Consider the following 25,909-nt stretch of genomic DNA (forward strand, 5'->3'; position numbering starts at 1 on the left):
GTCCAACCTAACCCTCCCCTGGTGCAGCTACTGGTGTCTCCATGGGAAGAGCATTGGACAAGATGGTGTAAAACATTGTACAAAACCTGCCCAGTTTTCCAAATATGTTTGGGTTTGATTTTCTACCTGGAGACCAAATCGTGTTATCAGCACTGTGACTCCAGGTTATTTCTTTGCAGTCAGTCAGCACATTCTTGCCATTGCAAAGCCATTAGAGAACTGTCAGATCATGGCATATAATTAACCCTCCATAAATAGAGTAAACCCATTTCTGGGCTAAACAATGAGCTTGTGTAGAGGTTCCATCCTGTGCTCAATCCGTAGTTCCCTTTTTCAGTGCGTGGTTATCTGACTTATCTGCCATCACTTCTGGGGGGTCACATCTGTACTTGAAAGGCAGCAGTTATAAAAGAAACCCAGGGGGAGATGACCCAGAGGACACTGAACAAACGGAGCAGACTCTTCACAGGACTTGTGAGAGTGCACAGGTAACCCCTGGGGTGTCTGCTGTGGTTTGAGTTTGTCCTGTTGTGCTTGCTTTGAAGGCTGCAGAGGGGCTGCTTTTCACTGGGTTTACACTGGGAAAAGCATCTGCAATCTGCTTCTGCCCCATTGCTTGTGAGGCAGTGGGACACAGCAGCTGTAAGGGAGAAAGTCATTCCATTCTAGAGGCTCTTTTATATGGCTTGGGTTTCTCCTGTCCTTTTAAAAGGAGTATATTGCCTCCACAAAAAGAATATACCCTTTACCTTCTGCTTATTACTTTTTACTATATATAACCAAAACATAATCAAGCCTTTCATTTGTCCTGAAAACTTACTACACCCATTTTTTGTGAGGAGTGTAATCCTCTTGTAGACTTCCTGTTGCCATTTTTATTCGTATATGCTTATTTTTTTATCTTTTCAGCAATTTCTCACGTGAAACAGGGAGGGTATCACAGACTGCAGTGTGTTCTTAGAGGCTGTACACTTACACAGCTGCAGGAATATCTCTTCCAAAAGCTATGTTTTAAGTCTTAGTTTGACAACACTAAAAAAAAAAAAATAGTGTTTTTACAAACAAAACAGGATAAGATAAACTGAATAGAACAGGATTGTAAGTAAAGACTAATCTGCATTACAGGGACATTTTATATCTAGTTTCAAATAGTAATGTGCCGCTCAGAAAATCTAAGGTCTGTGTCTAATATGTGCAAGCTTTTAGGCAGCAAAAACACCTTTGAAAAGCTGATCTTCAGGATCTTTTCAAAAGTATAGGGAAAAAAATGTGCCCAGGAAGAATCAAAGCCCTTACTTTTTTGAAAAAAAAAGTTAAAAAAAAATCTCTAGGCAGCCAAACCCCTTTTTAAATAAACCCAAGGGACAGCCAGCTTTTCTAGTTGTGCTAAATGCCTGAAACCAATGCACTGACATCAGTCAAGTCAGTAGATGGGAAGCCTAAGCAGCTGTAAAACATGAAGCTTTTTTAAAGATTTCGTTTTTAAAATAATTAAAATATATTTTTAAATATTTTTTGAATAAATCTTAAGGTTTTTTGAAGCAGCAAAGAAAGTCTGGTGCCAGTAATTTATCCAAAAGCGTGTTGGAAATCTGTATCATGTTCTATCCATTTTTTCAGTGAGTTTTTTTCAGGAAAGCAGTACAGGAGTGGCAGAGATCAGGTGCCTTTGTAAACCTGTGTCCAGTCCACATGATGCCCTCCAGAAGAACATAATCATGTCGTGCAAGTGAAAAAAGCCAAAGGAACGGATTTTTCAGGAATGGTAACGCCTAGGAAATAGTCCTGGAGGCATTGTGCAGGCATGGATGTGTGTGGTAAGGAATATTTATCCCATTATCTGTGAGCCACTCCATTGTGGAAGAACCACAATGTCTTCCAATCAGCCAGTGTCCACAAAATCCAAGCCTGGCTCCCCTGGAATATCCGTTAGCAAACTCCAGGGGTTCAGCTGGGCTCGTGCACATTTGGGCTTGAAGAAAAGCAGACAGACACAAAATGTGAATATAGATAATGAGGAGACTTGGACATTAAGAAACACACTGTACTGTAGATTATGTGGCACTTTAATGAACTCTGCACTCATGCACCACTTTGAAAAATAGTTACTGTAAAGCAGAATTGCTCCAACTGTGATCAGTCGGGTCATAACTCAGTCCCTGGGTGATTCATTGGAGGTTCAGGGAGAACTGATGGGCTAAAGATGCTTTCTCTGCTCATTACCATTGGAAAATATTATGTTTTCCATACAAGCAATTGCTGTAGTGCCCCAGGGAAGGAGTGAGATTGGGCCAGGAGGGCGTATTTCTCTTCGGGAAGAACATTTTGGAAAGCTGCTGTTCTGTATGTCCATATTTATCTTGGGTTACACATGAGTGATTACACATAGATTTTTTTTTTTCCTCCTAGTAATTCATGAAACAATCCACAGGAAGCATGAGAACGTGCTGGTTTTAAGCATTAAAAAGAGTTGTTCATTTAAATGAGAAACAAACAAAACAGTTTCTCCTACACCCAATAATTAACACTGAAGAATTAGCCTTGAGGTGAGCACTGACTGCATCTTTAGAGAGCTTTACTGAAACAGCAGCTAGAAAGTAAATTCCAGTAAGGAGCTATTTTATATCTAGTGGCAGCTAAAAATATGGTTACTTCTGTTCTTGGAGGAAATAGGACTCTGCTGAAAGCCAATCTACCTGAACCCAACACACTCCTCTCCGTGGAGAAATGCTCTAATTCCATGACTGCTCTGAACATCCCCACACAACAGGGTTTGAAACCAGCAGCTCTTTCAGAGAGGGCTGGGAGAGGCAAAGGGAGCAAAATGAATGGTGGTATTTACATTAAATTCAGCTCTTACAAGAAGTGTTTTCCTGCAAGGAAAGAGGGCTCTATCCCTGCAGTTTCATTCTTTTGATCCCGTGGATATTTTTTGAGTGCTTAACCCTTAGGATCGTGTTCACTTTTTGCTCCCAGGCTCTGTAAGATGGTGCCAAGGCCCCTCTGCTGATGCCTGGCTGTGCTCCTTCACCATCTAGAGATGAAGGCCAGCAGGATGCAAGTTTGTCTGATCCTCCTTTGGACAGCCCACTCAGTTCAGCCCAACACACCCCAAGCTGCACGAGGTGAGGTGTTTTCCTTCTGCCAACGTGTAGCTTTAGCACCACAGGGTGTGCAAATGCCCTCTGTGTGTTGGTCACTGTTCTACGGAGTCCATGGCATGCCATGAGTACTGGATCATGGATAACATGCCTTCTGGGACAGTTGTATCCTATCCCACATTGCTCCCAGCCACTGCCTGAGGACTGTCTGGCTTTGAGAGGGAAGAACCATGGAGATGCTCCTTGTGCCACTGTCCTCTGGGCTGGGCACTTCAGGATGGTTTGTCTTGGTTTTCTGAGCCTTTATGGGGCAGTTTTCCTGATGGAAGCTGTGTGCTTGAATGCTGAATTCATGGTTATCAAAGGTTGAAATTAGGGGAGAAGTGGAGGGTGATCATGGAATCCCAGAGTGGTTTGTCTTGGAAGGGATCTTAAATCTCTTCTCATTCCACCCCCTGCCATGGGCAGGGACACCTTCCACTGGACCAGAGTGTTCAGAGCCATATCCAGCCTGGCCCTGAACACTTCCAGAGATGCTGATGGCCCTCAACTGCCTTGGAGATGGGAAATAAGGGAGGGCAGGCACTGAAGAACTGGAGGGGAGCAGATTGATTATTTCCCTGCCTTGCTATTTCTATACTAACATTTCCCCCAGCAGGAGACCCTCCTCATTTCCATGGGAGCTCCAGGGATCCCTTTTGCCCTGTCATTCTAAATTATCATTCTCATCCTTCTATGTTTTCTTCCATTTGTGCTTAATTCCTCTGTTCATCATTTTGGTTCTACTCTTGTGGCTTTCAACCTCCTCTTAGAAAGCCCCCCCATGTTATGCTCCTCTGGAAGCTTCTGTGGGTGAGAATTGTTTGTACCTTCCATCAGCCCTGTTTCTATATATCTGTGTGGCCATGAGGACCAGGATGAAAAACCTGAACCAAATTAACAAGCCAAATGTAACATATCATACTCATTTTCAAGTTGAAACTGTTGTAAACATCCATTTTTAAGGCTAAGTTTTAAGTAAACTCTTATTTGATAAGGTTTTAGTTATTTAAAGATATTTTTCAAATATTAAAAACATATTATAAGAAGCTGTTGAGAGAATATGAAATGGAAATTTGCTTGTCTTTCTCACTGCTTGCAAACAGGTATCACTCTAAACAATTCACTGCATTAGTATGCCATGAATATTTTTGTTTTCTCCCTTGCAGTTCAGGTTTTCCCACCTGTTAACTTCACCCTTACAGTCTCTGCATTAGCACAAGTCCTGTTACACTGGGAACCAAACCCTGCTCAAGACCAAAAAAATGACACCATTAGATATGATGTGAAAATCCTCAGCCCTGTGCCTGAAGAGGTAAGAGAAATAAAACAAGTATCCTGAGAAGGCTAAATTCCTATTATTCTCTTACACCTAAACTCTGAGCACTGGAGAGATTCCCTTTGAGCTTTCCTTACAGACACAGCTCTGCTGGGACGAGGATTAGCCTGGGAATTGGCTTTCCCTGCAGGGTTCACCTTGAGGGGATGATGGTACCGGTTTTAAGTACAGGCTCCACGTTCAGGTCAACTTAATGTCTGGCTCAGTCTTTGCAGGTGCCTTATTTCAGCTTCCATCCCGTGGGATGCTTATTTGATACTTTTTATTCCAAGTATGACACCAGGAAGACCCACAGTGTCCGAACGGTCGCGCTCCACGACGGCTTCTCCGCGCACGTCCGGACGCTGCTTCTCCACAACGACCTTCAGATGAGAAGTGAGTGGGTGCAGGAAAACCTCCCACCTCTGCCAGGTAAGGAGAAACCCAGGGAAGGTCTGCATTTTGTGTTCTGCCCCAAATGGTGGAAGGTTTAATACTTCAAAAAATGGAACATTTTGCTCCACTGGTCTTACAAAAGGATTTAGTCCAGGCCTTTCTATTCTAATCTCCAGGACAATCTGGAGGTGCAGAAAATGGATAACACATATAAAATATTCTAAAAATTCCTTGCTAAGGCTGAGATCACCTACTGTGGTGCACTCTGGGATATTGTTGCCTTATTACACATTACATTTATAATGGTGCTGCGTGGCACAGCTTTACTTACACAGATTGGGAATCTCCATCCATCCGTAACCAAGAGTGACATGGAAGAGAACTGCAACAAACAGGCCAAAGGCTGGATTCAGAGTGTTTTAGCAGCATGAATTTCTCCTGATTTTTGCAATAAGATTTTCCTTCTGCTCTGTAATTCCTTGACTCTCCAGGTGCTCCGGAGACATCCATCACCAATTTGTCCTGTGTCACTCACCTCACCGTTTCTGGGACTGTCTCTCTGAGCTGCTCTTGGCTTCCTGGCCCAGGGGCACCACAAGATACCGAGTACTTTCTGTTTTACAGGTTGGTGTTTTCCCCCTTTTCACTCAGCAGGGGATTTCTTTAAGGGCATCACGTCTCACAGGCGTTTGAATTTAGGTACAAGAACCACACTGAGGAATGTCCCCATTATGCCAAAGACAAGCGGGCCAGGAATTCTGGCTGCAGCTTTCCAGGGACTCACATTGATCCCCAGGAGGCTGAAGATCTCGTAATCCACATTAATGGGTCCAGCAAACGTGCTGCAATCAAGCCTTTTCAGCAGTTATTTAACCCAAATGCCATTGGTGAGTTCAATACATTTAAAAAAATATATATATTAAAAATGTCTACCAGGATTATCAAAAGATTCGTGAGAAAATACTGCTGGATTCAATTATTCTTGATGAAGGTGAACTGCTGGCTTTGTACAGACATCTTAATGAAATTGGAAGAGATTATAAGAGAGAACTGGATTGTTTTAACTAAATTTGATTTGAGTGATTTATTTTAAATTATAGAATGACAAAAATAAAAGGTAGAAAACAGAGTTATGCTGTTTTTTTAGCAAAAGCAGTATTTCCAATATTAATTTGCAATTGATGTACTCAATATACCTTAAAATACAGTTTTTACTACCCTTTATTTTGCAGCCTTTCTTTAAAAGGCAAAAGAACACGATGCTCAAGATAACCATGTTCTTTTAAAGAAAGGCATTATACTGTCAAATAAAGGACAACCTCAGCCATGACTGTCCATCATCTTCCATCTACACAAATAATTTATTTTCCTTCATTAGTTCAATGACCTTTTTTTGTGAACAGACAATATTTCCCTTTTTCATGTCTTCACTAAGAGAAAAATTCACATATTTTCTTCTTAGAAAGCATCCCCCTAACAGCTGCTGATCCATTCCTTTGAACTTATTCCATTTTCAGTGACTTTCCTGGCTATACCTGTTTGCTTTTTTTTCCTGAAAAGAAGTTTTTCTAACCTCTATCATTAATTTATGCTTTTGTGAGAATTAATTTAATAAATCCCCTTCTCTCCCCATAATCTAGTTGTCCAAAACTTTTAAGTGGACCTTCCAAACTGTTTTCCCATAACTATTTTCTGCTAAGTAGTTACTCCACCTAAATCCTTATCTTTTCTGCCCAAAAGGTGAAATACATTCAAGAATTATAGGTGCTACTTGGAAACACCATCAGTTAATAAAATGCTCCAACTGTCAGTATTTAAACTTTGCTCTATAAATAACTTACCAGGAGAGTTTTCTTTTGTAGAGAAAGTGAATGTTCCCAGAAATATCACTGTATCCTTGGAGGAAAACCATCTCCTGGCCACTTGGGAGAAGCCAATTTCTCTTTTCCACGAGGAATGCTTTGAATATGAATTTTACCTCGTCAACCTGAAGTCAGGTAACAAGCAGGTAATTGCTCCTCTGCCACTCCAGTATTATCCAGCATTCCTGTCCTGGAGAGCTGCAATTTGCCTTTAGGGTGAAAAAGGTCTTCAAATTCATGGATCAGTTACAGAATTTAAACATTTAAAAGTAAAACCTGCAATTATTACATTTTTGGAACTGTGGACTTCTGGTGAAACTGGTTCCCATTTGTGATGGGAAACACAACAAAACCAAAGTCTCGCCAGGTTTTATGTTTTTCCTGTTTTATGTCTGCAACAAAGTATCCCCAAGAGACTTGGGAGAGCAGGAGGACAAAATTGGAGTTATTCACTTTCATGCTTCTGGGTTCAGAACAGTTTTTACCATCCTGAAAATCCTGCTAAAGTGTCTTAAGGAAGAATGTAAAAATGAGGCATCCTCCAAGAATTTGCCCTGAAATATTGGTGTGTTGTGAGAGAAGTTACACTTATAGAAATAGAGATTTTTACCTCAAAAGCAAGGCCAGAACCTCAGAGTTAATGTAGTGGAGCAGTTTTAAAAGCCAAAAAAATAAAAGTGATCAATTTTCTGAATTGTTTAGGGATCTATAACAGCACAATTGTTTTCCTATCAGATATTGAAATTATCCTCAAACAAATTCCGCTTGAGGATTGATGTCACCAGCAGATATTCCATCCAGATCAGAGCTAATCATCACACGTGGTGTATGAGAGGACTTTGGAGTGACTGGAGTGAAGTTATTTATGTTGGTAAGAATGACACACTTGTAGTGACTGTTATTACACTGCTGGGAAGCCTGATCATGAGTTACACCAGGGAATTTTAACAGAAAAGCAGGAAAATGGGTATTGGGAGGAAAAAACCGACTTGTTAATGTTCAGGGGATTTAAATCCTTGTTCCATTAAAAATTAAAAAAAAAAACTACTTCCAAACAAACTTTTGGGAATATGGAGGTTTTTTGTGTACAGCACTTTGCTTTTACCTAAGTATGTTTTCACGGGCTGCTTTAAACTTGCTTTTTAACTGAGTAACTTCTTTAGTTTTTACCAGTAACTTCTTTAGTTTTCTTTGCCATGCATTGTGATGTTTGTGAGCCATCACATCAACTATAATTTACTGCAGCTCTCTGAACTCTTGAATTTTTTGGGGAAAAAAGAGCATCTTTGGAACATGCTCATCTGCCCCACTTTGTTCTGCATTTCCTTCTTGCTGAAGAACTTGTTCTGGCAACAACAGTTTCTTTATCACGGCACGTTATCAACTGTTTGTTCTTAGACATCCTCCTTTGCTCTTATCTTGAGTTTCTTCACTTCCTTGTTTCCACTTAGAAAAAGCCTCTTACACTCTCCTGTTTACTACACTTTCCCCCCTCAGATCTGTTTTCTAGCAGCTGTTTTGCCTCCTTTCTCTGACACATCCCCTTGAACCTCCCACCTGGCTCACGTAGCAGACACGGAAAACCCATTCTGATGCTAAAAAAAAGTTAGTCTTCCATAAAAACTTACTGAAATCTCAACAATATCCAAGGTCATCCACTTCATTTTTTGTTACAAAAAAGGGTTTTTAGAGGCTTGGAGTTCATTGACACAACACAGGTTCCTGCCTAAGTTGTTGGGTTTCGGGATGTGCTCCAGCCAGTCTCTTTAGTGTTGCTGTTAATTTGTTCTGTGGCTCTGAGGAAGTGTCACCTGTTCCCTCCAGTCCATGTGTTGTGTGGACATCTCTAAAAACTTAAAGGACTTTAACCCATTTCCAGAGTTTGCTCCCCCAGCCACCCTCGGGACTTACCCAAAGTGTAACTCGGTGACACTCACATCCTAAATCTTATTTTTTTGAGAGAGCAGTGGTAGCCCTGGAGACAAAATAAACCCTCCTGATGTGTTTATAATTGCAAGGTTGGCTGTGCAGCCCTGCCAGGGTGGGGTGGGGTGCAGGGTGGGTCACACAAGCTGCTCACGGTGTCACCCCGGGGGCGGCCATGCCTCCACAGCCCTTGATGGATCCAGCAGGCTCAGCTCTTCCTTCTCAGAAACAAATCTGGCCACAACAGAATCTTGTAGTGTCTCCAGCCCCAATAAACCCGACCCCTGCAGTGGCTGATTTCTGTCCTTCCCATTACCTGGCGTTGGCAGCGCTGACACCTCGATCCGATCCGTGGGACGGGGAGTTATCAGGAGCACACACGGACTTGGCAGCCCTTGGAAAACACAGTTCACTGGAAATGCTTTTGTCATGTGGCACAAACTGATGGTGTGGTCACTAAACAGTGCCTTTGTCAAACAGAAACATCTTGATAGAAATACCTGCACTCTGCTCACAGAGAAATTCCTGAGGAAACGTATCAGCAACCAGCTGAAAATTGGGGGGGTTCAGTGTCTTTTTCACAGGTAAATTTAGGGAGCCAGAGGAATCCAGTTCCTGGCTAGAAAGGATTAGCAGAAATGAAGAATGGTTTGATGGAAAACAGACAGTTTGTGCCCGAGTTTATCAGCCAGCAGTGTCTTTGCTGAGTCCCAGTTGAGGCACTGTGTGTCTCAGGATGGCAGCTGATGGACCCCACCCTGGTGGGCCTGGCCTCTCATACTTCTTGGATCGTTCTCTCCTTCATGTCAAAATAACAGAAATTCAGTGTTGAAACTGGAAAGTCACTTCATGGAAACTCTTCTTGAAGCTCTGGTGTAGCATTTTTTATTTTACATACTGAGTCTTCATCATTTGCATGGTAATTTGTGACCCGAACACAATCACATGAAACAGCTCATGAAATATTTCAGAAGAATGTGCTTAAAATAATCTGCACTAAAATAATATCTTTCATTTCTTTTTCTCCCTTGAAATTCAGGGCAAAACAAACTGGAGAATTCTGTGGCCTGGATTCTCTCTGTGCTTTGTGTGTCCACGTCCTGCACATTCCTGCTTGTTGCTTTAATATGCAAAATGTAAGTACCCTCATCTTCTCTTTAATTACAGTGTAACTAAGGACCAGGTGTTCAACAAGTGTGGGGGGATGCTACAAGTTTTGCTTATTTATAAGAAAGGGCACTGAGTTTGGTATTCAGGCATAATTATACAAAGCAAAAATACTGAATGAGTAATAATCAGCCTCATTAAGTTAATATCAATAATAACATTCAGCATTGGTGGGGTAGGAGGGTTATTCAATTTAATCTTAAACAACAAACCCATATACTGAGTGAGGTGGACTTATGAAAAATCTATTTGTCCTTATCTCATTTCTTCACTTAAATGCCTGGTTGGGTCAGTGATTTCCCCAGGAGGACTCTCTGTTAATCCCTGGTGAAAGCTGCTGGGAGCATCTTTCATGGCCAAAATGTACAGAGCACTGTTGTTTGCTTTCAGTATTTGAGCTATTTATTTAGTTTATTTTTAATTAACAGAGGCTCTGGATGCCATGTAGCAAAGCCAGAGGCCATATAACCAAACTCCCCAAACTGTGCTGTGAAGAAGCCCAGGTACACTTTGGATTCCTGTTGCTGTGACAAGTCAAATCATAAGTGATGAATTAAGGAATTGATGTAATTAGAAGCTTCTCCCCTGAAACATGCAGCAAGCAGCAATTATCAGTCCACAATAAACCCAGCTCCCAGTAATGGAAGTGGTCTCCTCAACTCTGCTAATTTCTTACTCATTTCTTTAGTGCCTTTTAATTTATTGGTCATCCTGACGTGTCCTTGACTATTTTCCTTTCAATACCACATTTCCTTTATCAAATAAAAGTGTTGTCTACAGGAATGTTACAGGAAAATCACTGTTATTGCCTCTCCCTCAAGTGTCTGGTGTCTGTAACCTGTTCTTAAGGCAAGTTAATTAGCAGACAGGCCTCAGCAAACAATCTTTTTGGGAACAAGACAGATTTCACTCCCCAGAGAGTCTATTCTTGTTCTCTGTCACACACACTTGTCCCCACTATGCAGCCTTGATGTATTGGTGAAAACCCCCAAACTGCTCTTACTTACATCCCTGATTCTTGTCTGGATTGACCTGCAGCTCGAGGTCCTCCACTGCCCCAGTACCACCATCTTCAGCTCTGTCCTCTCAGTTTGGGACAGCAGAACAGCAGCCCCAGTCAGCAGCAGTCACACTGCTCCATCTTCTGCAAGTTCTGCAAGTATTTGGGTATTACAGTTACCCCTTTTGGAGATCCTGGAGCAGATACAGGGGAGAAACAGGTACAGGGGAAGACTTAAGGACCAACTTGGAGAAGTTGCACTAATTTATTTTATGATTTCAATCCATTAGGCAAATTTAGGCTTTTCCAGTGTCAGCTGCTTGGTTGCTTCCAGGAGTTTCTAGTCTGTAATTCCCTAGCACCCGAAGGCTCATTGCATTCCACCTTTGTCAACAATTAAAATGTTCCCTGCCTGCTGCACTGAGTTTCATGGAGCTGCTGGCTTCATTCCACCCTTCCTCCTTCTCTAATCCCCCAGCCTGCCCTGGGAGGAGGTGGGAAGAGTAAGAAGATGAAACACTGTGTGTATCCTGCTCATTGTTGTATCTGCAGATATTAAAAAAAGAAAAATAGAGGAGACTCCCTAGATCATGGTTTCATTAGTGCTGTCAGTTTTTACTGCTCCTGAAAATTCATGAAGTGTCCCATGCAATTCCAGCCATGGAATCAGTTGAAATTTCCTGTGATTTGAAGCCGTTATAAGGAATTCCATTACAGCAAAGAGTCCTATAAATTTTTCTGTGCACTGCCAGGCCTCAGAGATAAAGCCCACGGTTTGGGAGGAGTGCTGCAAGGCAGAGCAGCCCTCTGGGACTGCTTGGATTGGCTTTTCCCTTCACTTACCTGCCGTAGCTGGTGGAGCTCCTGTCTTGATAAAAAGCACAATTGGATGTTTTCCTAGTTTGCCCTGTCTTTGTGAGTGAGCACCTTCTGTGCTTCCCTAGGCTGGGCTTTGGAATAACATTTGCTCCTGGAGGGGGTAGGTGGTAACTCCACGTGGTTGCCATGAGGACGGGGAGCACCCTCCACACCCCAAAATTAGTGTGGCCATCCCTTCCTCTTGTGCACCTCACACCAGTCCACCACCAGCAGACACCAGTCATGTCTGGAAGAATGCCACAGGGAATCCCAGGAGAGGCAAAACACTACAACAGGCACTCAGACACACACTGAAAACAAATATTTCATCAATGTCATTGTGGCAGTTAGAAGAGGGAAAAGAAGAACTCGAACTCTTACTTATTCCTCTTTGCTTATCTTTGGCCTTCTCATGCCACAGCCTGTGGGAAAAGTGGGAAATTTCAGAGAGACAGACACAGTAACTGGAGGCTCTGAAATGCTGACTTAAGGCATGAGGGTCCCGTGGGGTGTGTCCAAAGCCTGGAGGTCCCAGTATTGCTGAGGGAAAGGGCCCTGCTCTCACCTCTGTTGAGACCTGGGACATGTTTTGTGGCAAGATATTTAATCACATGACTCCACCTTTTCAGTAACCTGCAAAAAAGACCAGGACCATTGTGAGGGCACCACTGTCACCAGCCCACCAAGGCCTCACTGCAAAGTCTCTTGCACCTGAGGGGCCCCCCTGGACACAAAAGTGCTTCTGCCTCACTTCTTTTGGGTGTTTGTCACCCCTCCTTAAATGTTTCTATTCCAGAAGTGACATGTACCTTATGCTTTCTGCTGACTCAATAAATAACTTTGGTATGGCTCCATCAAAATCTTTCACTAACAAACAGCACAGCTGGGAATGTGCCAACCCCAGATAAAACCAAACCTTGGTGGGTACATTGCACTGCAATGGCAGAAATCAGGGCTGGAATGAGGTGCACTGAAATGGGCCTCCAGCCCTTCGGAAAAGTTTGGGAGAGCTGATCAAATGTAGGGGCTGTGAACACAACAGTGCCTGCAAAGCTGACCCAGCTATGGGCACAAGACCCTGAGGAGGAAGTCTGGGAAGAATGGAGATGATGCCAGGTGCTGTGGAGTAATGATATTGGCACTCATCCTGCCCCACTCCTGAGTTACACCAGCAGCCACCTCACTGTCCCACTCCACTGGTGGTGACCAAACAGTCTGGCTTGTCCTCTGCACCCAACAGTGGCCCCACTGTGTTCAGCATTTCAACAATGCCTCCCAAAAAACACCTCACACCTACTTTTCCTCCCCATATTCCCACTTCTGGGAATTCAGGAAGCTTTTGGAAGAATAGTCCTGAGAACATAAGCAGTGAACTAACCAGACATCAGCCAGGAGAGTTGTCACAAAATAAACGAGGCAGAGGAGCAGATCTGCCCTTGGTCCCATCAGCTCCACATCTCTGCTTCATGGATATCAGGATGTCCCACAGAACAGACCCTGGATGCTAATCCTGGACTGAATCCTGTAGTCTTCACTCAGGCTGAGTTCCTATTCATATCTGGCCCTGTTTGGACATGGTGCTATGCAGGGGTGGAGGCAGCGAATGTGCTTTTGTGGTGGTTGAAATGTGAGGGCTGTACTCTGGGATGTAGCAAAGACATGGAAAAGTTCCCCTGTAGCACCTGCTATCCCAAAAATACCAGTGTCTGTGTGCTGGGCCAGGTGGGGAGTGTCAGGCAGGGAAGGGGATCTCAGAGGGTGTTAGTAGGATGAGTTATTACACCACTCAGCAGAACCATTTACTGCCAGCCACCTCTGGGGCCTTTCCTGCCTCCTCCTCGTCCCCTCGGCACACAATTATTTGTAGTTGCTCTCCTGCCACGAGACACAGGCAGTTTATGTCCAGAAACCAAAGTCTGAGCAAGAGGCAGCTTGTCTTGACTGTCCAAACAAGGTACATGACAACACAGCCCTTGGGAGGAACATGAGCACGAACAGACAGATCAGAGCAATTAATTTCTCTCCCAGACAGGCCTGTTGTCGCTAAAAGCCCCGGGAATGCCCCGTTGGATCGGACCAGCTACAGCTGTGATGGGAGAGGCTGATGGGGGAGAGCATCAGCCCATCTCCTCCTTGTCACCCACATGTCCCCAGGGCCCAGAAATGAGGAACAACACACCTGCCTGGTCCCCAGGGTGTCCACTGATGGGCCATTATCCACGACTGTGACCCCTTCTGAACCCGCTGCTGCTGTCAGATGCCAGTGATGGAATGGGAGGGGGGCAGGAGGCCTGGTGGGTGAGGAGACATGTCTTCTCCTGGGGCTAAACATGTTCTGCTTGTTGGATACATCATCCATCAGAGAAAGCAGCTCTCTCACATCCCTCCACTGCTGTTTTTTGCAGAAACCGTGTCTGGAGCAAACTGTTTCCACCAATCCCAACACCCAGCAACAAATTCCCAGATCCCTTCCCAGTCGACTACGAGGTAAAAAAAAACATTTTAGTCACTTTTTCTTTTTTTTTTAACTAGAAGGAACGCTTGTGTCTGCGTGCTGCTCTTTCCCTCTAAGGCTGAGAGCAAATAGAATCACTGAATCATTAAGGTTGGAAAAGACCTCCAAGATCATCAAGTGCAGCCTTTGACCTGACACCACCACGCCCACTAAACCATGGAGCTTCTTCCTGCCCACTTAAAGCCTTTTGACCTCTTGGAATTTCTAATGTCCATAGTGAATGTGGGCTCCATGGTCAAGTGTGTTGGGCAAAACATGCCAAGGGGGAAATTCATGGGTGCAGTTAATGGAACAAGGCTTATGTCCTCTGCTATGAGAATAACATGGTTATCCATGGAATTCAGTAACTCCTGAGGCTCTTTTTGCAATCCTAACTGCTGAGGTGGGTTCTGACCTGGCTGTGTGGCCACCTCCTCTGCCAGGGACAGGTCCCAGTCCGTTGTAGCCCTGGATCTGGCCTTGTTTGTAGAAGCTGTGTTTTGGGAAGGGTTAAAAATGAACAAAAGGATGAAGTGCTTTGCTAATATGCAGTGAATTTCAGGCACATGTTCCATACCTCTGGCTCTGCCTTTTGTAGGGAAAGGCAGGGACTGGAGGGTGACTCCTGGGGAGCTGATTTATTTTGTTAAACCTAGCAATCTGAAATGTTTTGCTCCCACTGTTAAGCTGGACTTAAGCCTTATTACGTTTGCTGTTACTTCTGATAAATACATTTGCCTTACAGATAAGATAAAACCCCTCATTGTCTGCTCATGGGAAGCACAGCTCAGTAACTTGATTTTCATTAGTCCCCTCAGAAAAGGGGTTTGATTTTTTGGATATGGTTCTTACACCATGATCTGGTCAAGGAAATGGGCTTAAAAGATTATCTTATAATGTTTGTTTTTAATTAAACCACGGGTGTAAAATAACATGACTAGGGGCATCACAAATAAGATGAGAAATAGCAAATATTAATGCTTCAGCTGGAAAATGGGAGCTTGCAAAGGCTGTTTCACATCACCATCATCAGAACTGTTTTATATTTATTTGTCTCTTTACTTAAAGGGAGCTGGGTGTGGGCAGGTGATACCAACCAGAGGCTTTCAGCTGGTACTGTGGCCACAAGGGCAGTGGCACCAGCAAGGAGAGGTGAGGACATGACCCTGGTCTGTGCTGAGGTCACCAGGGAGAGTGAAACCCTCAGAGCTGTTTGTTGTGGACGTTCAGTTCCTAAATTTGCAGCGTAAACAAGAGGGTGAGGTGATGAAAGCCCTGCAGCGTGGTGGCCACATGGCCCGTGGGAACCTGCTCGTCCCCCAGGAGCTGCTCTGCTGCCCTTGAGGGCTTCCCAGAAGCAAAGCTACTGCTCAGCTTCTGCTTCCTTCTGCAGGTCACCCCAGCCCTGCACTTGTGCAACTCTGCTCAGTGCTGAGGGATCAGGTCGTGGCCCCAACATTGGGCTTTGCTGCTGGGTATTGAGAAGAATTCAGACCATGCTTCAGACCCTGCTCCTGAAAGGGTGGTCAGGCACTGGGAGGGCTGCCCAGGGACGTGGTGGAGTCACCATCCCTGGAAGAGTTCAAAACCTGAGTGGATGTGGCACTTCACAACAGGATTTAGTGGGAATGGTGGTGTCAGTCAAAGGTTGGATTGAATGCTCTTGGAGGTCTTTTCCAGCCTTAGTGATTGTGTGATTCTGTGCCCTTCAGCTCCTCCTGGGGCTTTTTGTTTCTGACTACAGAGGGGTGTCTGGTGGCCACTGCAGCCAACATGGGGAATCTGTGGGTGCAGGGGTTTGTAAAACATGCCAAATGGGAATCTGTGGGTGCAGGGGTGTGTAAAACATGCCCAAATGGGAATCTGTGGGTGCAGGGGTGTGTAAAACATGCCCAAACGGGAATCTGTGGGTGCAGGGGTGTGTAAAACATGCCCAAATGGGAATCTGTGGGTGCAGGGGTGTGTAAAACATGCCCAAATGGGAATCTGTGGGTGCAGGGGGTTGCTGGCCTGAGGGACAGAGTGATGAGCAACCCCGAGAGAACTTCAGCAGGAGCAGGAAAATTCTCCTGTTGAACCCAGTGCTCCTTCTCAGCTCTGACCTCAGAAAACACTTGGTGTGAATCCCTCTTTAAATGCACCAGCTTGAAGCAGGATGTTTCTCATGAGCTCTGTCCCAGCCCCAGCTCCCAGCTCCCACCTCACAGGGGTTTGCTTTCCAGAGGGCCCGGACCTGCACCAGCGACACGGAGACCGAGTTCAGCAGCTTGGCTGAAGATCTTTACTGCAGAGCCCTGGATGATTCTGTCTTCTGAGAGGCTGCTCCATGTCACCATGTCCACATTCCCAACAGGAAGGAAGACTTGTTTCCCCTTGCTTCCATGAGCTGCTGAACGCAAAGTCCCGGTTGAAACAGGATATAAGCAAATGGCACAAGGGCTGTGTAGTCTGGAAAAGAGCTAATGGCTTTTTTTTTTCTGGCTGGCAGCTTAATCTTTTGGATATTTGTTTTAACTAACTTTGACAACTTAAGATGCAAAACGCAAACTGGGACTTGGCACGGCCCTGGGAATGGCAGCAAGGCACCCAGCCATGGTCCTGGTGGAGACCAAGGTGGGTCAAACATTAGGAAAAGAATTAAAGGAGCTGTGAAGCCTCCCAGTGCTCTCATCCCTGGTGCTGTAGCAAGTCCAGCATGAGAGTGGGATCCACGTTTGGCCTCACTGATACACTTTGTAATAAACAGTCTGAATTTCAATCTGGAAAGCCTCCATGGAAATGCAATTCCTTGCTAAAGGCAGGGCTGTTTGTGCTCTGGGTGAGCCCTCAGGGTGCAGCCAGGCCACTCCTGTGTGGGGACTGGGGGTGGGGTGGCCAGGCCATGTATGACATACAGTGTCCCCTGCACTGCTCAGAGGTACCCAAGTCCTGCTTTTTAGTAACCACAGCACCAATTTTGGATGCGGGGAGACATCTCTCTCATCTGCAGGACTTTACAAACCCCAAACCCTCTGAATTTTATAGGCTATTTAGGACAAGGTTAGTTTGATGTCTACCTGATGCATGGTTAGAGTTTGGTTACTGTTGTGTGCAAAGCTGACATCTTGTCTGCTACTTCTCTACACTCAGGTAGCACATTTCAGTATAAAACAAGAGCTTTGCCTGGTTTTCTTACCCTTCTGGATGAGGGAATACTGTTGGGATGGGGAGGCTCTGAAGGAGCACTTCCCTGCCCAGTGGCTGCTCCCCAGGCACATCAGGACTGGCTCAGGAGATCACAGGGGGCTCAGACTCTTGCCTCTGACATCACTGGGAGCATCTGCAAAAGGACAAGAGGGATTGTTTGGGATCCCTGGCAAAAGGGATTAAAGCTCGAGGGGCAGGGAGGAAAGAAAAAACAGAGAGGAAAATAGTCCAAACAGATAAACTCCCTCAACTGCACCTAAAAAACAGACACAACTTGGGAATGCAGTTTTCAGCACTCATTACAGAAATGTGCCAAGGACTCCCTGGTGCTCTGGAGAGTCTGAGCTGCCACGAGCTGGGCCCCTCCTTGGTGGGCAGCTTCAGCAATTCTGAAAATCCAAGCCCAACACTGCAACCTGCTTTTCCTTTCTGTCTGTTGTTCCATCTCAGATGAGCTGGGTTCGAGACAGCCTGGGTTTCTCTTTGGGATTTATTTACCTAGCTTGTGTAATCCACTGAGGGAGTTACCAAATAAACCTCCTGCCTTAAACCTCGGGCTTTGACCTCCTTGGCCGCAGATCATGAGGTTCTCCTGGTCCTGCAGAGTCCCTTCTTCTTCCAAGAAACCTCCTCTCCATTGAGCTGGCCTGAGATGGGCTTAAGCACGTTAACAAAGAATAAAAATAAAGAGTTAATCCAGCAATTTTTTGGAATGCGCCTAAAGAAATGGAGTTCCCAGGTACTACAGACTAAAAATAATTATAATAAATGAGCCAGTTCTCATCTGGGTAAAATAGCATGGCTCCATCAAAATTAATGTAGCTCATTAATATAACAATGTTTGTGCCTCAAACGTGCTTTTAATGGAGGTACCCAAATTTAACAATCTAAAATCAGAATTTCATTAGTGAAATCCTAAAAATGAGACTAAAGAGAAGAATTAATTTATTGGAAAGTATTTTATGTCATGCCTTCAAGTGGCCTAATAAAGAAGATTTCTACATATAATTTCATTCCCATTAATGATATTGCAGAGATTAATGCAATGTATTTAAATATATTTTGCATGTCAGGTCCTTGGTACTTCCAGGGAGGATGAGTCCCCTCTTCAAGGACTCAAGGCTTGATGGCTTGGAGGGCCAGCAGCCAGTCTTGTAGTCATGCTGGTCAATAAAACCAAGCTGGTGTAAAGCAGGAGTATCTTCATTTTCCCAGCCAGGCTGTTGGCCCATCCTGCCCACTCCTACTGGGGAACCTCACCTGGACTGGAGAGCCAACGATGCAGGGTGAGGACAACAGTTCCTGGCCCAGCTGCCTCCTCGTGGTCATTATCCTTGGAGTGAAGTCTTCATTTCCAGCAGCACAAGAGTTTGTCCAGTGCATCCAGCTCTGGGGTCCCAGCACAGGAAGGACTTTGACCTGTTGGAGGCACCAGGATGGTCAGAGGGCTGGAGCAGCTCTGCTGGGAAGAAAGGATGGGAGAGTTGGGATTGTTCACTCTGGAGAAGAGAAGCTTTGGGGTGACCTGATTGTGGCCTTCCAGGACCTGAAGGAAAAATGGAGAGAGACTATTTCCAAGGGCCTGGAGTGACAGGACAAGGGGGAATGGGTTTAAACTGAGAACAGGTTTACATTAGATATACTGGGAAGGAATTCTTTGCTGTGAGGGTGGGGAGGCCCTGGCACAGGTTGCCCAGAGAAGCTGTGGCTGCCCCATCCCTGGAAGTGTCCAAGGCCAGGCTGGATGGGGCTTGGAGCAACCTGGGCTGGTGGAAGGTGTCCCTGCCCATGGCAGGGGGTGAAACAAGGTGATCTTCAAGATCCCCTTCCAACCCAAACCATTCTGTGATTCCACGATCCCACAGGATCTCTGATTCCATGATCCCAGACAGTTTGCTCTCCCTGCAGTGGGGAATGCAGGGAGGCCACACTCAGGGCTGTGTGTCACATTTTGGCACTGTCACACCAGCCCACACCACGGTGAAACTCCCACAGCAGAGAAATATTTATTCCAACTTTCCTCTCTAATCCCAGCTCCCAGCACCGTGCATTCCTCCTGCCATGGCTCTTCCCCTCTGCCTCCAGGAGCACAGCCCAGGAACGTGCCCCTTGCCCACCTCTGGAAATGGCCATTTTAAATTTGCTTTTTAAAAATGAAATTCCCTCACTGGGCCATTTGACTTTTATGCTTCCTTACTTGCCAAGTGCAATATTGCTCCTTTGAAAAGCCAAGCACATCACATGGCTCCTGTGCTGCCACCCCTGAAAGAATTAGAAAGGTAGGTTTGGTGGATTTAGTGATTTCAAGCAGTGCTCCCCAAAATCCTCAGGAATTGGTGCTGTACCTGGAGGGGTTTTGCTTGAGGCACAGGGTCAGTGATGCTCCAACAGCACCAGCCCCAGGAGCTTGGACAGACATAAATACACATTATCACCCCAAATTCACCCACACAGACTTCTTTTGGTCAGTTTAGAAGCAGAATTAGACCAGAGATTTATAAATAGATTTACTTTTTTTCTGCCTCCACAAAGTTTTGACTTAAACCAACTCTTGTATCTTCACATCAGTGACAGTCTCAGCAGGCACTGAGGTGGAATTTCTCACTGGGTAGAAGGAAACGTGGAGGAAAAAGGCTCCTGGAAGACAGGTATCTTTACAAATGACAGAATATTTATTACCAATACCTTTAAAAAAAGATTACATCTGCTAGATCACTGATAAATATCATTTACACCGGGGAGAAAACTACAGCAGCTTTTTTTTTTTTTTAAACTTCATTTTTCTTGGTTTTGTGGTTTTTTTTGTTTTTCTTATTTTATTTTTTTTTTTTACATAGAAGTAACCATATCAAACTAAGAAAGGAACACAGCTTGAAATACTGACAATATTTCTCTGGTCAACACCCCTGACTTTTACACAAGTGGAATCCTGATTATGAGTTACTGAATAAATATATTTAGAAGGTCTAAAAGTTAACTGTAGTATTTTGTAAGCAAAAAAAGACAAGTTACAGGCAAATTCAAGCTATCAGGAAAAAAAAATTAAATAAAATATACCACTGCAGCGCATTTCAACTTGAAAATTGTATAGAAAATTCCGTTGCCTTTGACCAGCATTTTCCCATCTGAGCAAACTTACAAAATTCCCCCGTAGTAGCAAACAGTCCTTCCCTTAAGAAGAGTTATTCCATGTGGATATTGTAGTTTTCCAGCGGGACTCTGTTGCCTGCAGGCGTCTGTGAAGAGTTTCTGGAGAAAGGCAAACTTCCTACAGAGACCCCCGGGAGATCCCACCTCCCCTTGGACAAGAGCAACCTTCCTAAGCGCTGTCCATCGTGGAATTCCCATGGATGAGTTGTGTTCCAATGCATGGGTGGAATTCCAATGGATGAGGAGTTGTGTTCCAATGCACGGGCAGAATTCCGATGGATGAGGAGTTGTGTTCCAAAGGCGACGAGCCCGGAGCAGTTTTGTGTCTCAGAGTCACTGGGCTCTGGTTTCCTTGGGATGAAATCCCCAAACTGAGGTGGGCTGGGCTGGGTTTGCCCAACCCTTCGTGTCCCTGGAGGCAGAGATCCCATCTCTGCAGTCCCTTCATCCCTTCCCAGTTGGAAGCCGACAGGGATGAAGCCAGAGCTGTGTCAGGGCAGCAGGAATGGCCCCTCGCCACACGGTGCCAGAGCAGTCGCTGCACGTCCTGTAGTCCACAACCAACCAAAATTCCTGGGTTTTTGCAACATTCTGAGTATTTCAAGTTTGTCTTGCTTCGACCTCTGAGTCAAACCCACCACCCTGCGTGTCAGAAGCACTTGGCTGAACACGAGGGTCACTGGAACTGCCACGAAATTCTGTGTTAGAAACGGGGTCTGGGTCGGTCCTGCCTTGAGTGGCCTTGTAAAACTGTACAGTGAACTGGCAGCCAATTTACTAAGAACAACTTTGAGCTCTCCGTCATAAAGGAAAAAATTCCAAACAATATTTCCGTGATTATGTCGTCCGTAGCGTTTTATAGCAGAGGAAAAAAATTAATATCTACATCATATGTTAACTTTAAAAAATTCTATAAAACACTAAATATATAATAAAAAATATGCATATAAGGACATATGTAAACTGCTTTGGTAACATCATATTACAGATGTTTTCAGTGCATTGCAGAGTTTCCAAGGAAACTTCAGACAAAGCTATATTTGCTTTGAGGAAGTACTGTATAATGCCATTCCTAAAGAAGCATAAACATTTTTTTTTTTGTTTCCAGTAGTAAGATGTACTCAAACCACAATATTACTTTAGTACTGGGTGTCTTCAAAACAACTAGCTAAATGTTGCTTATATTATAAACCAGAAGTCCTGGGTGTCATTTTTGTCATAAACTGGAGCGGGCTGTGAGCGAGATCATTATCGTGCTGATGGCTGACAGCGTGCAGGCGCTGGACGTCGACGAGCCTCGGGCGTAGGCATCTGAGGAGAGAGGGACACAGGGACAGGGAGAAAGGGGAGAGGGAGAGGAGAGAGAGAGGGAGAGGAGAGAGAGAGGGAGACAGGAGAGAGAGAGAGGGAGGAGACAGGAGACATGAAAGAGGGAGAGAGGAGGGAGAGAAGGAGGAGGGAGGAGAGAAGGGAGGAGAGAAGAGAGAGAGAGAGAGGAGGGGGAGAGGAGAGAGGAAGAAAAGCAGAAAGGAGAGAGGGAGAAAAGGAGAGAAGAGAGAGGGAGAGAGGGAAAAAGGAGGGAGGAGAGAAGAGAGAGGGAGGGGGAGAGGGGAGAAAGAGGGAGAGGAGAGAGGGAGAAAAGGAGAGAGGAGAGAGGAGGGGGAGAAGGACAGAGGAGAGAGGGAGAGAGGGAAAACGGAGGGAGGAGAGAAGAGAGAGGGAGAGGGAGTGAGGAGAGGAGGGAGAGGAGACAGGAGACATGAAAGAGGGAGAGAGGAGGGAGAGAAAGAGGAGAGAGGAGAGAAGACAGAGGGAGAGAGGAGAGAAAGGGAGAGAGGAGAAAAGAGAGAGGGAGAGGAGACAGGGGACATGAAAGAGGGAGAGAAGAGGGAGAGAAAGAGAAGGGAGGAGAGAAGAGAAGGGAGAAGAGAAGGAGAGGAGAGAGAGAGAGAGGAGGGGGAGAGGAGAGAGGGTAGAGGGAGAAAAGCAAAGAGGAGAGAGGGAGAAAAGGAGAGAGGAGAGGGACAGAGGAGAGAAGAGAGAGGGAGAGGAGACAGGAGACATGAAAGAGGGAGAGAGGAGGGAGGGAAAGATGAGCAAGGAGAGAAGAGAGAGGGAGAGAGGGAGAGAAAAAGCCCACAATGAGCAGAGAACACATGTCACCTCTCCAACTGAATTTTTGGTTTAATTTCAATTCCTGCCACTGTTTTGTTGAGGTTACTTTCACAATTACATGCTTTCACACCCTGGTTACTCACTATTTTGTTGTTTTTCACAACTGTGCTCTTTTCAAGTTGTTACTTCTGGCCCCAGCCTGGCACAACTCCCATCCTGGAGGAGCAGTGTACCTGCTCGGTGACCCACAGCCTTGAGCCAAATCAGAGCTGGCAGGTGTTCCAGCTCTCCTTCCCTCTCCTGTGCCTGCTGATTAAATTCCTCTGCATGGTTTATACAGCCACAGCGGAGAGAATTCTGCTCTCACCCAGGGTTTTTCACATTGCTGTAATTTTAATGCCATATTCCTGCATTGCAGAGGCTCCTGATTTAATGCAGTTTATAAACTGGGCCATTATTAATGGAAGATGGGACATGGAGATTTTGCAAAAGCCATGTTGTGTAATAAAATACTCTTTCTGTTTGTTCTTCTACACAACCTCATTTCCCTAAATAAATATTTATGCCTCCAACACACAATGGGATATGGCTATACAGTAGCCTTATAAATTTAAAAGCCTCCAACACTGCATTTTGTATTTGGTTATAGCAAAATGCAGTGAAACAATATATTCAACCTATATATGAGTATGGAAGGGAGAGAGTGGAAAGTGTCTAGAGATCTTAAATACAAATATAACTACTTAGGATGGCGTTTCTTATGGTTTAATCTTGGGTTTGGGATGAAATCAGAACCAGGGGCTGCAACGCTGGTCCTTGGCTTTCTGGGTTTCAGCTCCCTGCCTGGGAAATGGATGGAAGTACAGCCTGCCCTGCTGGGATACACAGCCCTGGTCCCTGCAGGACTCTGGCTCCCCATGGAATGGCCCCCAATTCCTCCCGTCCTCACTCGATATCTTTGGGATTCGGATCTGTTCGCTGCTGCTGCCGTCGCCGCCGTCGCTGACGGGCCGGATCTCGATGATATAATCCTCGTCCAGGGGCAGGGACAGCTCCACAGAGGTTTTATTGGTTTCTATCACAGATGTGCTGCTCTGCCTGTTCCACCTGTACAACACCTGCAGGGAAGGGAGAGACAACAGGGGGCAGAGAGGGCAGAGCCTGAGCATGTCCAGAGTCGCCGCCGCTCTTTTCCTGCCCCCGAGGCTCAGACACGGTCTGGTCACAGAGGGGACACGTGGGATTTGCTGGGGACCCAGTGCCAGGTCAGGGAGGTGACACCTGTACCTTCACCAAGCTAAAATAAACCCCTGTATAAGTAAACACTTATTTACTGATGACATTTCTTCAGGAAACTGAGTTGGAACATTTCATGCAGTGCCACCGACAGCTTCCCAGAATAAATGACTTTTGCGAGTGACCTTCTAAGATCTGGGAGTTCTATTAATTTACATCATAAATTGTGACATAAAATATAAGATTTCTAGGAAAAAGCAAGAAAAACAGGCAATGTTTTGCTATGAGTCAGGAAGAAACCCATCTGGCCCTGCTGTCCTAACAGGGAGTTGAAAGAGGATGTTGTAGGAACCCACTAGATGCAGTTTGCTTTTTCAGGGTGACAAGTCTCTCTCTCCCTCTTTCAAAGGACTTCTTAATTTGCATTTCAAACCTAAAATATGTAGTGAAAAGTTGGTCCAGATTGCCAAGGTTCATCTGAGGTCTGGAGTAAAAACCCTGAGGAGTTACTTCTTTTTGCTAAGCCCATGCAGTGCAGTAAAGATACTTAAAAGTTAGTGCAGAAATTCAGGAGAGCTGGCACAGGCTCCTCAAGCTGATGCCGCTGGCATTCCAGACTGGGAACAAAACACAAAGCATGGCCAGGTCCTTCATTGTCTCAGGCCCTGGTGGGAAATGTTTGCACAACTCAACCCCCAAGGCAAGGTCTGGAAATCAAACACCGACATCTTCTCTGGGCCAAATGAAGCCCTTGTGTAAGGGGTGATGGAGCTGAATTCTTCCCAAGATTTCTCTCTAGTTCAATTATATCCTATTAAAACTGCTACTAATGAGGATTCTCTTCCTTCTCCTTTTGGCTTTGCTTTCTGAAGGAAATGGGAGCTATTAAAAGAGCATTTTATTTATCTGCAATTAAGGAGCCAACTACAGCCTTTGCAAAGCTTTCACCATGGCAGGAGAGGGGTCCTGGAGGTGGGAGCTCCAGAGGGAGGAGCAGGTGAAGGTCCATGGGCTGAGACCCCCTCACAGGGGTGAGGGGAGCAGTGGGAAGAATTCTTGTGCTCATGTTACATAGGCATGGCCTCTGTTTTTGGGGGAATGCCCCAGTTTTTAACCTGGAAAACCATGAAAAACATCTTGTCTGGTCTCACTACAAACCCCAGCTTGACCCTGGGCTCGTGGAAATACTCACTTTGTAGCCTCTCACTTCTGACTCGTTGTCCAGTGCTTTGACCTGGTCCCAGTTCAGGATGATCTTGGAGTCGGATGAATTCCACATGATGTTCCCAGGGGGCTGACTTGGTGCTACAGCAAAATACACAGGGCATGCTATCACTAAGGAGCACAGTTTCCCAACTGGATCCCTCCCAGCACCAATGAGGCTTCTACCACCAGAGCTGAGCCTGCCTGGAGTCCTTCCCTCTGGAAAGCTAATGAGCTCTTTCACTGATCTGTGTCCTCCAGGTCACAGTAGGTGTGACACGACACAGTGCTCTCAATGAAAAAAGGATTCAGTCAGTTGTTCAACATGCCTGAGCCCAGAAGAAAAAAGCCCTCTTGAACGATGAGATAAATATTTAATTTGCCTGCACAGCTGTGATTTGGGTTTTGCATGCTCTGCTTACTTAACACCGGGGACAGGAGCCTTCCAAAAGAAAATCGAGTGAAAAGGCCGAGCCTGGGAAGGCTCGTGCACAAAAACCTGGCAAAGAGAAGTCTGACAGCTCTGGTAGGGTCAAGAGGGTTTGAAAACGAGAGAGGGGAGCCCTGGCAGAGCCCCCCCAGGCCAGAGCCCCCCACCCTCCCAACACTCACGTGGCTTTTTGGTGGTGACGTTGACGGGGGCGCTGGAGGGGCCGGTGCCAGCCGTGTTGTAGGCCCTGACTGCCAGGTGGTACAGGGCATTGCCCCTCAGGTTGCCGACCTTTGTAGAGGTTTGGTTGCCGACCGTCCGAATCCTTTTGGCGTTTTCTTCCTTCTCGTCGTGTCGCCAGCACCTGACCTGGGAACAGAGCAGGGACGTGCCCACCTCCAGCCACGGGCTGGCAGCACCCTTCACTT

General features: G+C 45.4%; 2 protein-coding genes and 1 long non-coding RNA gene across 8 annotated transcripts in view; 1 reads left to right on the top strand and 2 right to left on the bottom strand.

Annotated features, from left to right (window-relative positions):
• Nucleotides 1–98: 98 nt before the first annotated feature.
• Nucleotides 99–17,343, top strand: IL5RA (interleukin 5 receptor subunit alpha). 3 transcript variants are annotated; one of them, XM_064667141.1, is made up of 11 exons: nt 99–488; nt 2,977–3,125; nt 4,310–4,455; nt 4,752–4,890; nt 5,346–5,478; nt 5,554–5,741; nt 6,717–6,862; nt 7,452–7,587; nt 9,682–9,778; nt 14,073–14,154; nt 16,384–17,343. In XM_064667141.1, exons 2-11 carry the CDS (start codon nt 3,041–3,043, stop codon nt 16,474–16,476), a joined length of 1,245 nt encoding a protein of 414 aa, XP_064523211.1. In that variant the 5' UTR covers nt 99–488; nt 2,977–3,040; the 3' UTR covers nt 16,477–17,343. The 3 variants fall into 3 exon arrangements, with proteins under 3 accessions (XP_064523211.1, XP_064523213.1, XP_064523212.1); XM_064667142.1 differs by lacking the exon at nt 99–488 and having other exon boundaries at nt 1,452–3,125; XM_064667143.1 differs by lacking the exons at nt 14,073–14,154; nt 16,384–17,343 and having other exon boundaries at nt 9,682–9,827.
• LOC135420127 (uncharacterized) lies at nt 2,051–19,131 on the bottom strand. Of its 2 annotated transcripts, XR_010433372.1 has the most exons (4): nt 18,608–19,131; nt 17,912–18,004; nt 17,337–17,480; nt 2,051–16,547 (listed from the first exon to the last, which is right to left on the bottom strand). It is a non-coding gene; the product is annotated as an uncharacterized LOC135420127 (long non-coding RNA). The 2 variants fall into 2 exon arrangements; XR_010433371.1 differs by having other exon boundaries at nt 17,337–18,004.
• An 867-nt stretch (nt 19,132–19,998) lies between these two features.
• LOC135420128 (contactin-4) overlaps nt 19,999–25,909 on the bottom strand; it is a 283,517-nt gene continuing 277,606 nt past the window's right edge. For all 3 annotated transcript variants that reach the window (XM_064667147.1, XM_064667145.1, XM_064667146.1), the window contains 4 exons: nt 25,664–25,850; nt 25,041–25,153; nt 23,562–23,730; nt 19,999–21,808 (listed from right to left, as the gene is read on the bottom strand). In XM_064667147.1, coding sequence (XP_064523217.1) covers nt 21,714–21,808; nt 23,562–23,730; nt 25,041–25,153; nt 25,664–25,850 — 564 coding nt within the window. In that variant the 3' untranslated portion in view covers nt 19,999–21,713. The remainder of the gene's footprint in view (nt 21,809–23,561; nt 23,731–25,040; nt 25,154–25,663; nt 25,851–25,909) is intronic.

The sequence above is a fragment of the Pseudopipra pipra genome, chromosome 11, assembly GCF_036250125.1.
Source record: "Pseudopipra pipra isolate bDixPip1 chromosome 11, bDixPip1.hap1, whole genome shotgun sequence".
Classification (NCBI taxonomy): domain Eukaryota; kingdom Metazoa; phylum Chordata; class Aves; order Passeriformes; family Pipridae; genus Pseudopipra; species Pseudopipra pipra.